General features: G+C 54.4%; 1 protein-coding gene across 1 annotated transcript in view; it reads right to left on the bottom strand.

The window, feature by feature from the left end:
• LOC141936873 (uncharacterized) overlaps window positions 1–14,975 on the bottom strand; it is a 122,340-nt gene that overhangs the window by 63,280 nt on the left and 44,085 nt on the right. The window contains 7 exon segments of the mRNA XM_074854214.1: window positions 3,477–4,055; window positions 4,815–5,393; window positions 6,156–6,731; window positions 7,162–7,746; window positions 8,220–8,798; window positions 9,549–10,127; window positions 11,638–12,216. Coding sequence (XP_074710315.1) covers window positions 3,477–4,055; window positions 4,815–5,393; window positions 6,156–6,731; window positions 7,162–7,746; window positions 8,220–8,798; window positions 9,549–10,127; window positions 11,638–12,216 — 4,056 coding nt within the window.

Here is a 14,975-nt window from a genome sequence, read left to right as displayed (position 1 = left end):
GGGATGGAGGAGGAGCAGGACCACCAACAGGGGACACACACACAATCGGCCGTAATTAAGCCGGGGACGGGAATAGACCGCGACTGCCGACTCAGTTGAAGACCAAGAAGCCGTGTCCCCCCTCACCTTTGAGTTGGGCCACAAGAATTACAAGACACTCTACGCTGACATCGCCACAAGGCGCGTTGTTAACCAGTGAGGGACAAAGCGATAAGAAACCGGCCCCGGTCACTACAGTCCCGGTGTCTCCGTGTGGTCTGAAGTGTAGAAATCCAGGGAAGTTCTTTGGGGCGGGGCGCTGGCCGGGGGGAATTACCACCAGCCCCCAGCTCTGCGCCCACACGGGATAAATCAATCCCTCTGCTCGGGGTGTGTGTTGGCTTCTGGCACCGGGGGTGAACGACCCCGCTTGTGGGACAAGAGTTCTGGGGACCCAGATGGGACCGCGCTGACAGCCTTGCCCAGTTCATCTTTTGGTGTACAAAAAGGTGCATTAGGAAACTCCTTTTGGGTACCAAAATGGGAGCTACTACTTCCCAGGAGACACCTCTCTGCTCTCCTCTAGGAGGCATCCTGAGAAATGGGAATAAAGTAGGAGGCGATTAATGAGTTTAATAAACTACGAAATTAACTCAGAGATTCCTCTCTGTGCCAGAATGGCCTTTGCCATTGCTCGGTCGAGAGTTACGTTGCAAGTTAAATGCACAATTAACCTTCTCTGAAGACTCTGCTCAGTTCCATATTCCTCCAGAGAACGCATGGAGAGCCCAGCTATGCTGGTTAACTGGGAAGAATCCTGCAAAAGAAGAGACTATTCCAGACAAATTATTAAATGCGGTAATAGCCATAGTGTGGCCATCAGGAACGCCGGGACGAGCCAAGAATGTGACTCTGGAAAAGATGGAGCTAAAAGCAGGAGCCCAGCTGGTAAGGAAGAAACAAAATGCCAGCCACCTGGAAGCTCGGAAAGGACTAGACCCTATAATAAACCCTTTTTGGAAGGTGGACAGTGAAGGGAATGTCAATCAGAGTTCAATGCTCCAATGCTACTGGTGAGAAAACCTCACTCTCCTGAACACAGGTTGGTACAGGGTTGAAGGGGAGTGAATGTGAGAACTCCAGACGTGCACCCTGTGGTCCTGAATCCGTATCCCCTCCTCGCCTCGGTCCCGGACAGTAATACTGGTTTTACAGGGCTGCATTTGAAAGATGCTTTCTTCCGTATACCGGTGGTCGAGCAGAGCCAGACTGTTTCTGCTTTGGACTGGGAAAACCCGACCACCGGGCGGAAGATGCAGCTCTCTTGGACGGCCCCTCCCCACGGATTCAAAACCAGCCCCACGCTCTTTGGTACCAGAATGAGAATGGTGGCGCAGAGAGTACAAAACCAAAATATTGTTGCAATCTGTGGACAATTTACTAATTGATCTGATCGCTCTGAGGAGGGTTTAGAGGCCACACGCAGTTTCCTCAGTTTTTCTGGCATTGCTGGCAGCGGTTGTGCATCTCCCCGGGGTGGATCCGCTGGTGCAAGATGAGTGTTTGCTTCTGAGTAAAGGATTCCCCACAGTCAGAGCAGGAAGAAGGTTTCTCTCCAGTGTGGGTCCTCCGATGCGTGGAAAGGCTCGAGCTGTGGCTGAAGCACTCTCCACACTCCAGGCACTTGTACAGTCTCTCTCCCTTATGGACCCTGTGGAGGGAGATGAGGCTGGAGAAGTCCTTGAAGGTCTTCCCGCAATCTGGGCACTTGTAGGGTCGTTCTCCCGTGTGATTTCTTTGATGACGTCTCATGCTGTTACTCCAGCGGAAGATCTTCCCACACTCGGGGCATTTGGAGGTCCCCCGCTTGGCATGGGCCACCGGCTTGCTCATGGCTGCATGGGTGTTCTTCACGCCATCCCCTTGTCCTGTCAGTGTCTGCTCCTCCTTGCTCTCCAACTTCTCCTCCAGCACCGGGGGTGCTTGTCCTGGCTCCAGCTGGGTGCTCGGCGCCTGCAGGAGAAAGACAAAGCCATTGTCCCAACAGGGGACTTAGGAACCCCCCTGCACTGAGGAGGTTCTTCCAGGGCAGCTCCATTCCTTGGAGGTCTCCAGTCCAACCTCCTGCTCCCAGCAGGACCATCCCCACCACTAGTTCAACCCAACCTGGGGACAGAGCAAATCCATCCCCAGGGCCATCTCCCAGCCCAGCACTGCTGCCACGCTGGGAGCAGGAGTCCCAGCACAGCCCCACCATGTGCTTCTCCAGGCCATCCCCACCCACAGCTCCACCAGGGCCTGCGACATCTCATGCTAAACCCCCCAAGGACTCACCATTGTGAAGGGCTTCTTGATGCCTCCAGAGATTGTTAATCTGCTGGAAGGCATTCCCACAGTGCGAGCAGGAGTATGGTCTGTCTCCTGTGTGGGTGCATTTGTGATTGATGAGGTCAGAGCTAAAAGGCTTCTCCTTCGAGTGTGTCCTCTGGTGACTCCGGAGGTTTCCTCTCTGCACAAAGCCCCTCCCACAATCCCAACACTTGTAGGGCTTCTCTCCCGTGTGGATCCGTCTGTGACGGGTCAGTTTGCTCCCACAGGTGAAGAACTTCCCACAGTCCTCACACATGTAGTCCTTCTGTCTGGAGATACGCTGTGCTTTTCTTGCATCTCCTTGAAGATTTTCAGCACATGTGCCTTTGAAAGAGCATTTTTGTGGTCTTCTTTGTGCGTGGCTCCCTTGCGTATCATCTGGCTGCTGTTGGCCATCGTGCCCCACGTCCACCGTGGGGCTCTGGGGCTCCTCTTCGGGCCCTTGCAGCATCCCCCTCTGCTCTTCCCTGGGCTGGCACTGCTCCTCCTTCTGCTTGTCTGTCCCAGCCCCTGTGGGGAGACCAAAGGGGCTCAGTTGGTGGCTCTTAAGGCACATGAAGAACAGCCACCTACTCCAGCATCTCCCACACAGACCAGTACCACTCAGTATGGTGCTGCCAACTGCTGGAGCCCTTATAGCACTGCTGGGCATGTAAATGCATGGGGGTGTGTGTGTGTGTCCCCTTTTCTTGCTCACACTTCTCTTCCATCCCTTCCCATCCTTCATCCTTACTCCTTCCCATCCCTCCAGCTTCTTCAACCTGCACCAGCGCCCACTCTTGCCCCCACTTTAACCCCCCCACCAAAACTCCCTCCACCGCCCCAGGAGGTGCAGGGATGGAGATGGTTCAGGTCAGGATGGGGCAGGTTTGGGTTGTTGGCTGCTCCCACCCACCGTGAGGGGAAGATGAAGAAAAGTGAGAACACATGTGGGTGGAGGTAAAAAAGTTTGACAAGAAGTGGCAGAAGAAGGATGGAGGAGGCCATCACTCACCTCTGCCCATGGCGAGATGGATGCCCAGACAGTTCCTGACCAAACTCTGGCCAACCCAACCCCCAAACCCCCTCCTCTCCATTTATTGCTGAGTACAACTTGATACGGGATTAAGCCCCGTCCGAGGACTCACCATTGTGGAGGGCTTGCTGATGTCTCCTGAGGTGTTCTCTCTGCCGGAAGCTATTCCCGCAGCGCGAGCAGGCGTACGGTCTCTCTCCCGTGTGGATGCGTTGGTGGACAAAGATGCTTCCACTAGAGGAAAAGCGTTTCCCACACGTGGTGCAGACAAAGGGCTTCTCCTTGGTGTGTGTCCTTCGGTGAGACAGGAGGTACCAGCTCAGCATAAAGCTCTTTCCACAGTCCACACACTTGAAGGGCTTTACTCCTGTGTGGATCCGTAGGTGACGGCGCAGGCTTCTCTCCCAGGCAAAGACCTTCCCACAGTGCTCACACTTGTGCTCCTTCCCTCTGGAGCTACTCTGTGGTTGGGTTGTGGCTACCTGAAGTTCTTCAGCATACATCTCTTTGAAAGGGCATTTTCGGGGTGTTCTTGGTCTGTGGTTCCCTTGCGTATCATCTGGCTGCTGTTGGCCATCGTGCTCCATGTCCACCATGGGGCTCTGGGGCTCCTCTTCGGGCCCTTGCAGCATCCCCCTCTGCTCTTCCCTGGGCTGGCACTGCTCCTCCTTCTGCTTGTCTGTCCCAGCCCCTGTGGGGAGACCAAAGGGGCTCAGCTGGGGGCTCTTAAGGCACATGAAGAGCAGCCACCTACTCCAGCAGCTCCCACCCAGACCAGTACCACTCAGTATGGTGCTGCCAGCTGCTGAAGTCCTTCTACTGTCGGTGAGTGTGTAAAGGCACAGGGGCTGTGTGCGTGTGTGTCTCTGCACACATCTGTGTGCACATGAATTTGTGGGTGTTGTGTTTGTGTGTGGGTGCGCATGAGTGTGGGTTTGCACAAGTGTCTGAGGAGATGAGGCTGCGTGTCTCTCTGTAACCCCTCTTACTGATACTCCTTGTCCTTCTTCATCCTTCATATTCCTGCTCCTCCTCCTCCTCTATCCCTCCCACTTCTTCAAGCTGGACCAGCATCCACCCTTGGTCCCCTCTTTTAACCCCCCCAGCAAATCTTCCTGCACCCCCCAGGAGGTGCGGGGATGGAGATGGGGCAGGTCAGGATGGGGCAGGGTTGGGCTGTTGGCTGCTCCCACCCACTGGGGGTGAACACAAGAAGGGGAAAAGAAGAGGAACAGTGAGAAAACCTTGACATGGAATTGAAAAATTGTTCAATAGCAGGAGACAGACAGAGAAAAAATGCAAAGGCCCTCACTCACCCCCACCATAGGGAGATGGATGCCCAGCCAGTTCCTGATCAAAATCTGGCCAACCCCCACCCCTGAATCCCCTCCTCTCCATTTTATTGCTGAGCACGACGTGATACAGGGTTAAGCGCCCTCCAAGGACTCACCATTATGGACGGCTAACTGATGCCTCCTGAGGTGAGCATTCCTCCAGAAAGTCATCTCGCAATGCGAGCAGGTGTATGGTCTCTCTCCCGTGTGGGTGCGTTGGTGTTTGATGAGGTCCGATCTAAAGGAGAAGTAATTCCCGCACGACTTGCAGCGAAACTGCTTCTGCCCTGTATGTGTCTTCTGGTGACAGACGAGTGTCCATCTCTGCGCGAAGCCCCTCCCACAGTCCTGGCACTTGTAGGGCTTCTCTCCTGTGTGGATCCGTTGGTGACGGGTCAGACTGCTCCTGCAGGCTGAGACTTTCCCACAGTACTCACACTTGTACTTCTTCTGTCTGGAGCCACTCCATGGTTGGGTTGCAGCTTCTTGAGGGTCTTCAGCACACATCTCATTGAAAGTCCATTTTTGGGGTTCTCTTGGTGCATGGCTCACTTGCATATCATATGGCTGCTGTTGGCCATCATGTTCCATGTCCACCATGGGGCTCTGGGACTCCTCTTCAGGCCCTTGCAGCATCCCACTCTGCTCTTCCCTGGGCTGGCACTGCTCCTCCTTCTGCTTGTCTGTCCCAGCCCCTGTGGGGAGACCAAAGGGGCTCAGCTGGGGGCTCTTATGGCACATGAAGAGCAGCCACCTACGCCAGCAGCTCCCGCCCAGGCCAGTACCACCCAGTACAGTGCTGCCAGCTGCTGGAGCCCTTCTAGAGCTGCTGAGTGTATAAACGCATGGGGAGGGGTATGAGTGTGTGTCTATCTACATGCTTCTGTGTCTCTGCACACATCTGTGTGCACGTGAAGTTGTGGAGTTTGTGTGTGGGTGTGCATAAACGTGGGTTTGCACAAGTGTCTGAGGAGAGGAGGATGCGTGTCTGTGCGTAACCCCTCTTACTGTACCCTTTGTCCTTCTTCATCCTTCATATTCCTACTCGTCCTTGTTCTCCATCCCCCCTGCTTCTTTACCCTGGACCAGAACCCACCCTTGATCCCCACTTTCACACCCCCCCAGAACTCCCCACAAGGGCCGGGGATGCAGATGGGACAGGTCAGGATGGGGCAGGGTTGGGCTGTTGGGTGCTTCCACCCTCTGTGGGTGAAGCCGGGAAGAGGGAAAGAAGAGGAACAGTGAGAAAACCTCGACATGGAATTGAAAAATTGTTCAATAGCAGGAGACAGACAGAGGAAAATTGCAAAGACCCTCACTCACCCCCACCCATGGGGAGATGGATGCCCAGCCAGTTCCTGACCAAACTCTGGCCAACCCCCACCCCTGAATCCCCTCCTCTCCATTTATTGCTGAGCACGTCATTATAGGGGGCTAAGCGCCCTCCAAGGACTCACCATTGTGGACGGCTAACTGATGCCTCCTGAGGTGATCACTCCGCCAGAAAGTCATCTGACAGCACGAGCACGCATACGGTCTCTCTCCCGTGTGGGTGCGTTGGTGTTTGATGAGGTCCGATCTAAAGGAGAAGTAATTCCCGCACGTGTTGCAACGAAATCCCTTCGGCCTTGTGTGTCTCTTCTGGTGACAGAGGAGGGTCCCTCTCTGTGCGAAGGCCCTCCCACAATCCTGGCACTTGTAGGGCTTCTCCCCCGTGTGGATCCGTCGGTGACAGGTCAGGTTGCTCCTGTATGTGAAGACCTTCCCACAGTACTCACACATGTGCTCCTCTCTGCAGGTACCCCATGGTTTTCTTGCAGCTTCCTGAGGGTCTTTAGCACAAGTGTCATTGAAAGTCCATTTTCGGGTTGTTCTCAGTGTGTGGCTCCCTTGAGTATCATCTGGCTGCTGTTGGTCATCGTGCTCCACGTCCACTGCGGGGCTCTGGGGCTCCTCTTCGGGCCCTTGCAGCATCCCCCTCTGCTCTTCCCTGGGCTGGCACTGCTCCTCCTTCTGCTTGTCTGTCCCAGCCCCTGTGGGGAGACCAAAGGGGCTCAGTTGGTGGCTCTTAAGGCACATGAAGAACAGCCACCTACTCCAGCAGCTCCCACACAGACCAGTAACACCCATTATGGTCCTGCCAGCTATTGAAGATTTTGTAGCATTGGAGGGTGTGTAAATGCAGAGAGGCTCCGTGTGTGTGTGTGTGTGTGTGTGTGTGTGTGTGAAGCGGGGAAGTGGAAAAGAAGAGGAAGAGTGAGAAAACGTGTGGGTGGAGGTAAAAATAGTTCAGGAGGCCAGAGGAGGCAGGAGAAGGCCATCACTCACCCCCGCCCATGGGGAGATGGATGCCCAGCCACTTCCTGATCAAAATCTGGCCAACTCCCACCCCCATACCCCCTCCTCTACATTTTCTGTATGAGCACAACATGACACCGGTTTAAGACCCGGTCAAGGACTCACCATTCTGGACAACTAACTGATGCCTCCTGAGGTAGAGGTGATAACTCTGCTGGAAAGTCATCTCACACTGTGACAAGGCGTACGGTCTCTCCACCATGTGGGTGCGTTGGTGTCTGATGAATTCTGATGGAAAGGAGAAGCCTTTCCCGCATATGGTGCAAGAAGAATGCTTCTGTTTGGTGTGTGTCCTCTGGTGACACCAGAGGTCCGATTTCTGCGTGAAGTTCTTCCCACAATGCCAGCATTTGTAGAGATTTTCTCCCGTGTGGATCTTTCGGTGTCGGCTCAGGTTGCTCCCCCAGCAGAAGACCTTCCCACATTCCTCACACTTGTACTTCTTCTCTATGGAGTTACACTCTGGTTGCGTTGTATCTTCTTGAGGGTCTTCAGCACATGTCCCTTTGAAAGATCGTTTTCGGGGTGTTCTTACTCTATGGCTCCCTTGCATATCATCCGGCTGCTGTTGGCCATCGTGCTCCACGTCCACCGTGGGGCTCTGGGGCTCCTCTTCGGGCCCTTGCAGCATCCCCCTCTGCTCTTCCCTGGGCTGGCACTGCTCCTCCTTCTGCTTGTCTGTCTCAGCCCCTGTGGGGAGACCAAAGGGGCTCAGTTGGTGGCTCTTAAGGGACATGAAGAGCAGCCACCTACTCCATGTCTCTGCCTGCTCAGATCCCTCCCTTCCTTTCTCCTCCTTGCTCTACAATTTCCCCCCCCCCAAAACTCCCCCCATCCCCCAGGAGGGCCCCAGATAGAGATGGTTCAGGTCAGGATGGGGCAGGGTTGCGTATTGGCTGCTCCCACCCACTGGGGGTGAACCCAGGATGTGGAAAAGAAGAGGAAAATTGCGTTAACCCATGGGTGCAGATAAAAATAGTTCAATAGCAGGAGACAGACAGAGGGAAAATGCAAAGTTCAGCACTCACCCCCACCCATGGAGAGACGGATGCCCAGCCAGTTCCTGACCAAAATCTGGTGAACCCCCACCCCAAAACCCACTGCTATCCATTTTATGGATGAGCATGATGTGATACAGGTTTAAGCCTCCACTGAGCACTCACCATTGTGGATGCATTCCTGATGCCTCCTGAGGTGAGACTTTAACTGGAAGCTCTTCCCGCAGTGCGAGCAGGGGTACGGTCTCTCTCCTGTGTGGATGCGTTGATGGATGATGAGTTTCGAGTGCCAGGAGAAGCATTTCCCACACGTGGTGCAGAGAAAGGGCTTCTCCTCTGTGTGTGTCCTCTGGTGACTCAGCAGGTGTGTACTCAGCATGAAGCTCTTGCCACAATCCTGGCACTTGAAGGGCGTCTCTCCCATGTGGGTCCACCGGTGACGGCTCAGGCTGCTCTCCCAGGTGAAGACCTTCCCACAGTGCTCATACTTGTAATTCTTCTCTCTGGAGCTCCTCCATGGTTGAGTTGAGGCTTCCTGAAGGTCTTCAGCGTACGTCCCTTTGAAAGAGCATTTTCGGGGTGTTCTTTGTCCGTGGCTTCCTTGTGTATCATCTGGCTGCTGTTGGCCATCGTGCTCCATATCCACCGTGGGGCTCTGGGGCTCCTCTTTGGGCTCTTGCAGCATCCCCCTCTGCTCTTCCCTGGGCTGGCACTGCTCCTCCTTCTGCTTGTCTGTCCCAGCCCCTGTGGGGAGAACAAAGAGGCTCAGCTGGGGGCTCTTAAGGCACATGAAGAGCAGCCACCTACTCCAGCAGCTCCCACTCAGACCAGTACCACCCAGTATGGTGCTGCCAGGTGCTGGAGCCGTTCTAGCATTGGTGGGTGTGTAAATGCTCGGGGCCTGTGTCTGTGTGTGTGTGTGTGTGTGTGTGTGTGTGTGTGTGTAGGCACATGAAGGTGTGGGGGTTGTGTTTGTATGTGGGTTTGCATCAGTGTCAGTGTGTACAGGTGCCCATGGCTCTGTTTGTCTTTGTCCCCGCTTCCTCATACTTCTCATCCTCTCCATCTTTACTCTTCCTGCTCGTCCTTCTCCCCCATCCCTCCCACTCCTTCACCCTGCACCAGTGCCCAACCTTGGTCCACACTTTCACCTGAAAAAAATCCCCCCACCCCACTTGAGGGCCGGGGATGGAGATGGGTCAGGTACAGATGGGGCAGGGTTGGGCTGTTGGTTGCTCCCACCCGCTGGGGGTGAACCCGGGAAGGAGAAAAGAAGAAAAGCAGGAAACCCCGTGGGTGGAGGTAAAAATAGTTCAATAACAGGAGACAGACAGGAAAAATGCAAAGGCCATCACTCACCCCTGCCCATGGAGAGATGGATGCCCAGACAGTTCCTGATCAAAATCTGGTCAACCACCACCCCCAAACCCCCTCCTCTCTATTTTATTGCTGAGCAGGATGTGATATGCTATTAAGCCCCACCCAAGACCTCACCATTGTGTAGGAGTTTCCAGTGCCTGTTGAGGTGATACTTTCTCTGGAAGGTGTTCCCACACTCTGAGCAGGTGTACGGTCTCTCTCCCGTGTGGGTGCGTTGGTGCTTGACTAGGATCGAGTGCCACGCGAAGCGTTTCCCACATGTGGTGCAGAGAAAGGGTTTCTCCTTCGTGTGTGTCCTCTGGTGACACCGGAGGTTTCCTCTTAGTGTGAAGCCCCTCCCACAATACCAGCACTTGTAGGGCTTCTCTCCAGTGTGGGTCCGTTGGTGTTCATCCAGCCTGCTCCTGAACGTGAAGACCTTCCCACAGTGCTCACACCTGTACTCTTTCCCTCTAGAGCTTCTCCGTGGTTGGGTTGTGTCTTCTTGAGGGTCTCCAGCACACGTTCCTTTGAAAGAGCATTTTCGGGGTGTTCTTGGTCCATGGCTCCCTTGCGTATCATCTGGCTGCTGTTGGCCATCGTGCTCCACGTCCACCGTGGGGCTCTGGGGCTCCTCTTCGGGCCCTTGCAGCATCCCCCTCTGCTCTTCCCTGGGCTGGCACTGCTCCTCCTTCTGCTTGTCTGTCCCAGCCCCTGTGGGGAGACCAAAGGGGCTCAGTTGGGGGCTCTTAAGGCACATGAAGAGCAGCCACCTACTCCAGGAGCTCGCACCAAGACCAGTACCACCCAGTACAGTGCTGCCAGGTGCTGGAGTCCTTCTAGCGTTGGTGGGTGTGTAAATGCTCGGGGCCTGTGTCTGTGTGTGCGTGTGTGTCTGTGTGTGTGTGTGTGTGCAGGCACATGAAGGTGTGGGGGTTGTGTTTGTATGTGGGTTTGCATCAGTGTCAGTGTGTACAGGTGCCCATGGCTCTGTCTGTCTGTGTCCCGCTTCCTCATACTTCTCATCCTCCTCCATCTTTCCTCTTCCTGCTCGTCCTTCTCCCCCATCCCTCCCACTCCTTCACCCTGCACCAGTGCCCAACCTTGGTCCACACTTTCACCTGAAAAAACTGCCCCCCGCTCCACTTGAGGGCCGGGGATGGAGATGGGTCAGGTACAGATGGGGCAGGGTTGGGCTGTTGGCTGCTCCCACCCGCTGGGGGTGAACCCGGGAAGGAGAAAAGAAGAAAAGCAGGAAACCCCGTGGGTGGAGGTAAAAATAGTTCAATAACAGGAGACAGACAGAGGAAAAATGCAAAGGCCATCACTCACCCCTGCCCATGGAGAGATGGATGCCCAGACAGTTCCTGATCAAAATCTGGTCAACCACCACCCCCAAACCCCCTCCTCTCTATTTTATTGCTGAGCAGGATGTGATATGCTATTAAGCCCCACCCAAGACCTCACCATTGTGTAGGAGTTTCCAGTGCCTGTTGAGGTGATACTTTCTCTGGAAGGTGTTCCCACACTCTGAGCAGGTGTACGGTCTCTCTCCCGTGTGGGTGCGTTGGTGCTTGACTAGGATCGAGTGCCACGCGAAGCGTTTCCCACACGTGGTGCAGGGAAAGGCTTTCTCCTTGGTGTGTGTCTTCTGGTGACGCCCAGACCAGTACCACCCAGTATGGTGCTGCCAGCTGCTGGAGCCCTTTTAGAATAGGTGATTGTGTAAAGGCACAGGGGCTGTGTGTGTGTGTGCGTGTGTGTGCGCGCCCATGAAGGCATGGGGCTCGCATCAGTGTGGGTGTGCGCAAGCATGTAACGAGGTGGGTGTATGTGTGTGTGTCCTCTCTTACTAATACTCCTCATCTTCCTCCAACCTTCATCTTCGTACTCCTCCTTCTCCTCCATGCCTCCCCCTCTCCCATCCGACTTACTTATTCACCCTGTACCAGCGCCCACTCTTGGTCTCCACATTCACACACCCCCCCAAACCTCCCCCCATCCCCTGGCAGGGCCGGGAATGGCGATGGACCAGAAAATAGTTCAACAGAAAACAGACAGAGAGACAGGCAGGCCGGCCATCACTTACCACCTCCCATGCGGAGAAGGATGCCCAGCCAGTTCCTGACTAAAATCTGGCCAACCCCCACCCCCAAATCCTATCCTCTCCATTTTATTGGTCAGCACGATGTGATACGGATTTAAGACCCAGCCAAGGACTCACCATTCTGCACAGCTAACTGATGCCTCCAGAGGTGATCACTCTGCCAGAAAGTCATCTCACACTGTGAGCAAGTGTACGGTCTCCCTTCCACGTGGGTGCGTTGGTGTTTGATGAGGTGCGATCTAAAGGAGAAGGGATTCCCGCATGTGTTGCAGAAAAATCGCTTCCGCCTTGTGTGTCTCTTCTGGTGACAGAGGAGGTTCCATCTGTGCGTGAAGCTCTTTCCACAGTCCTGGCACTTGAAGGGCTTTTCTCCCGTGTGGATCCGTCGGTGAGAGCTCAGGTTGCTCCCACGAGTGAAGACGTTCCCACAGTGCTCACACTTGTACTCCTTCTCTCTGGAGTTACTCCGTGGTTGGGTTGCACCTTCTTGAGGGTCTTTGGCATTCGTCCATTTGCAAGAGCTTTTTTGGGGTTCCCTTGGTGCATGGCTCCCTTGCGTATCATCTGGCTGCTGTTGACCATCGTGCTCCACGTCCACCGTGGGGCTCTGGGGCTCCTCTTCGGGCCCTTGCAGCATCCCCCTCTGCTCTTCCCTGGGCTGGCACTGCTCCTCCTTCTGCTTGTCTGTCTCAGCCCCTGTGGGGAGACCAAAGGGGCTCAGTTGGGGGCTCTTAAGGCACATGAAGAGCAGCCACCTACTCCATGTCTGTGCCTGCTCGGCTCTCTCCCTTCCCTTCTCCTCCTTCTCACACCCTGCATGGCCTTGCCCGTTAGCGCCATGTTGTGCTTTGAGCCCTGAGGGCACCTGAGCCCCCCCCGGACGGTTGCTCATCCCTTCCCCCACAGGGTTGGGGAGGAAAAAATAAAACCAAAGGCCAGGGGGGATCCAGACAAGGGGGGGAGGGGGTGTTAAAGACTCCCCCTTTATGGGCTCGAACAACAGATAGACTCCATCAGGGAAGGAAGAAAGAACAGCAATCGAATTTGAACACCCCCACCCCCACCAATGTACCAATGCGACAGAGCAGGACAGTGAGAAATACAACCACATCTTCAAAACACCTTCCCCCCCCATCCCTTCTTCCCAGACTCAGATTTGCTCCCCATTTCTCTCCCTTCTCCCCCCACCGGCGCAGGGGGCAGGGATGGGGGGTTGGGGTCAGTCCATCACCCGTTGTCTCTGCCGCTCCTTCCTCCTCAGGGGGAGGACTCCTCACACTCCTCCCCTGCTCCGGCGTGGGCTCCCTCCCACGGGAGACAGTCCTCCATGATCTTCCTCCCACGTGGGTCCCTCCCAGGGGCTCTGGGGGGCATCTGCTCCCGCGTGGCTCTCCATTGTGATACTCGGAAATGATCACCTGCTTTGCAACTTATTTACTTATAGCAACTTATACAAACTTATATAATGATTTCTGTATATTGCTTAACAATCCTGCTTGCCTTGGGTGTTCTGTGGAAACTTACCAAGAACTACCGTGTTCGTCAAAACAAGAGACATGTCCTTGGGAAGCAGATGTGCTCTAACAAGCTGAGCCCTTGCAGAGTCCAGATAGCCATGTATGGAGAGGAGAAACGATTATGCTGGTGCTTTTAGATAAGATAGAAGGAGTAAACCGGCTGGGAGCAGTCTTGTCGTTCAAAAAATTACTTAGGAGACTCTGCGCATGCTCCAAGGAACGGGGTGGAAAGTACAAGGTGAGGAGGACTGTGAGCCTTCCTCCAGAAGACCCCCGAGTACGACCCCCAGGAGGCAACGCACAGGCGCAAAGAGAACATAAACTGCTGACACCAGCCTTTTGCACTAACCCAGCCTTACTCATGCATATGTATGTTTGTGTTGTGTAATCCAATGAATATGTATAGCCACACTCTATAAATTTCTGGTAAAATGTGCTGTTGGGGTACAAGCTTTGTGGAGAAACCCCCTTGCACCCCGGTGCCGGAATAAACATACCTGCTTTAGAACTCATCGGGAGCTGTAGAGCTTTTTTCCACGCATCAGTTGGTGCAGGGGAGTCTCTGCTCCAGCGAACCTTATCCACTCTTCCGTCTTTCCTCACCCTCGCCGTTTGCAGAGGTATTTCCCTCCCACGTTCTCGTTTTTAAATCCTTTATATCAGGGGCGTGGCCACCGTCGCTAATTGGCTCGGCCTTGGCCAGTGGCGGGTCCGACTTGGAGCCGGGGGAGCTTTGAGCATCTTCTCCCAGGGCCCGCCCTGTAGCCCCCTCCCCCGCTCCCAACCCCTCCACACACAAACCAGTACAACAGGGTGCAGCCGGGTGGGTGCTGAGCCCCGGGCAGGGGGTGCTGAGCACCCCAACAGGCAGCAGCAGGTACCTGCCTGTACCCTGCCTGCGGTACCGGCAAGGGGGCGACACCCAGGAGTGCTGCGGGTTATGGGGGGCGGCTGGACGTGGATTCTCCATCCCTCAGGGAAATCCCTGCAGGGAAGGGGGGGCTGTGCATCTCCATCGCTGGCCCTCTCGGGGGGTGGGGGGGAGTTTCAGGCGTGATTCACAGCAACAGACTCTACAACTCATAGAGATATAAAGCAGGTATGTTTATTCCAGCGCCAGGGTGCAAGGGGGTTTCTCCACAAAGCTTGCACCCCAACAGCACATTTTACCAGAAATTTTTAGCGTGTGGCTATACATATTCATTGGATTACATAACACAAACATACATATGCATAAGTAAGGCTGGGCTAGTTAGAACCGCTGGTGTCAGCAGTTTATGTTCTCTTTGCACCTGTGCATTGCCTCCTGGTGGGCGTCTTCGGGGGTCTTCTGGAGGAAGGCTCACAGTCCTCCTCACCTTGTACTTTTCACCCTGTTCCTCGGAGCATGTGCGGATTCTCTTAGCTAATTTCTTGACCAACAAGAGTGGTTACAGCTAGTTTATCAACTCTATCTTATCTAAAAGCACCAGTATATTACTCTCTCCTGCCCATATACGGCTATCTAGCCTGTAAAAAGACTGAACTAGTTAGAACCCATCTTCTTCCCAAGGACACGTCTCTTATTTTTGTTGAACGTTGTAGTTCTTGGTAAGTTTCCACAGAAAACTGCTTTGTTTTGATGAACACAGTAGCTCTTGGTAAAATTCCACAGAACAGTCTGGCCAAGCAGGATTATTAAGCAATATTAGAAATATTCAAAACCATTATAAGTTGCTATAAGTAAATAAGTTGCAAAGCAAGAAATCATTTCTCTGTATCACCAGACACTTAGGGTTATGGGGGGGCAGATGGAAGTGGATTCTCCATTCCTCAGGGAAATCCCTCAAGCGAAGGGGGGGGGGGGGGGGGCTGTGCATCTCCATCGCTGACCCTCTCAGGGGATGGGGGAGTTTTGGGGGGCGCTGTGAAAGAGGGGACCAAGCAGGAGCTGGTCAA

This window comes from Strix uralensis, chromosome 35, assembly GCF_047716275.1.
Source record: "Strix uralensis isolate ZFMK-TIS-50842 chromosome 35, bStrUra1, whole genome shotgun sequence".
NCBI lineage: Eukaryota > Metazoa > Chordata > Aves > Strigiformes > Strigidae > Strix > Strix uralensis.
Note: the sequence above shows the minus strand (reverse complement) of the source record. Positions and strands in the feature narration are given on the sequence as shown.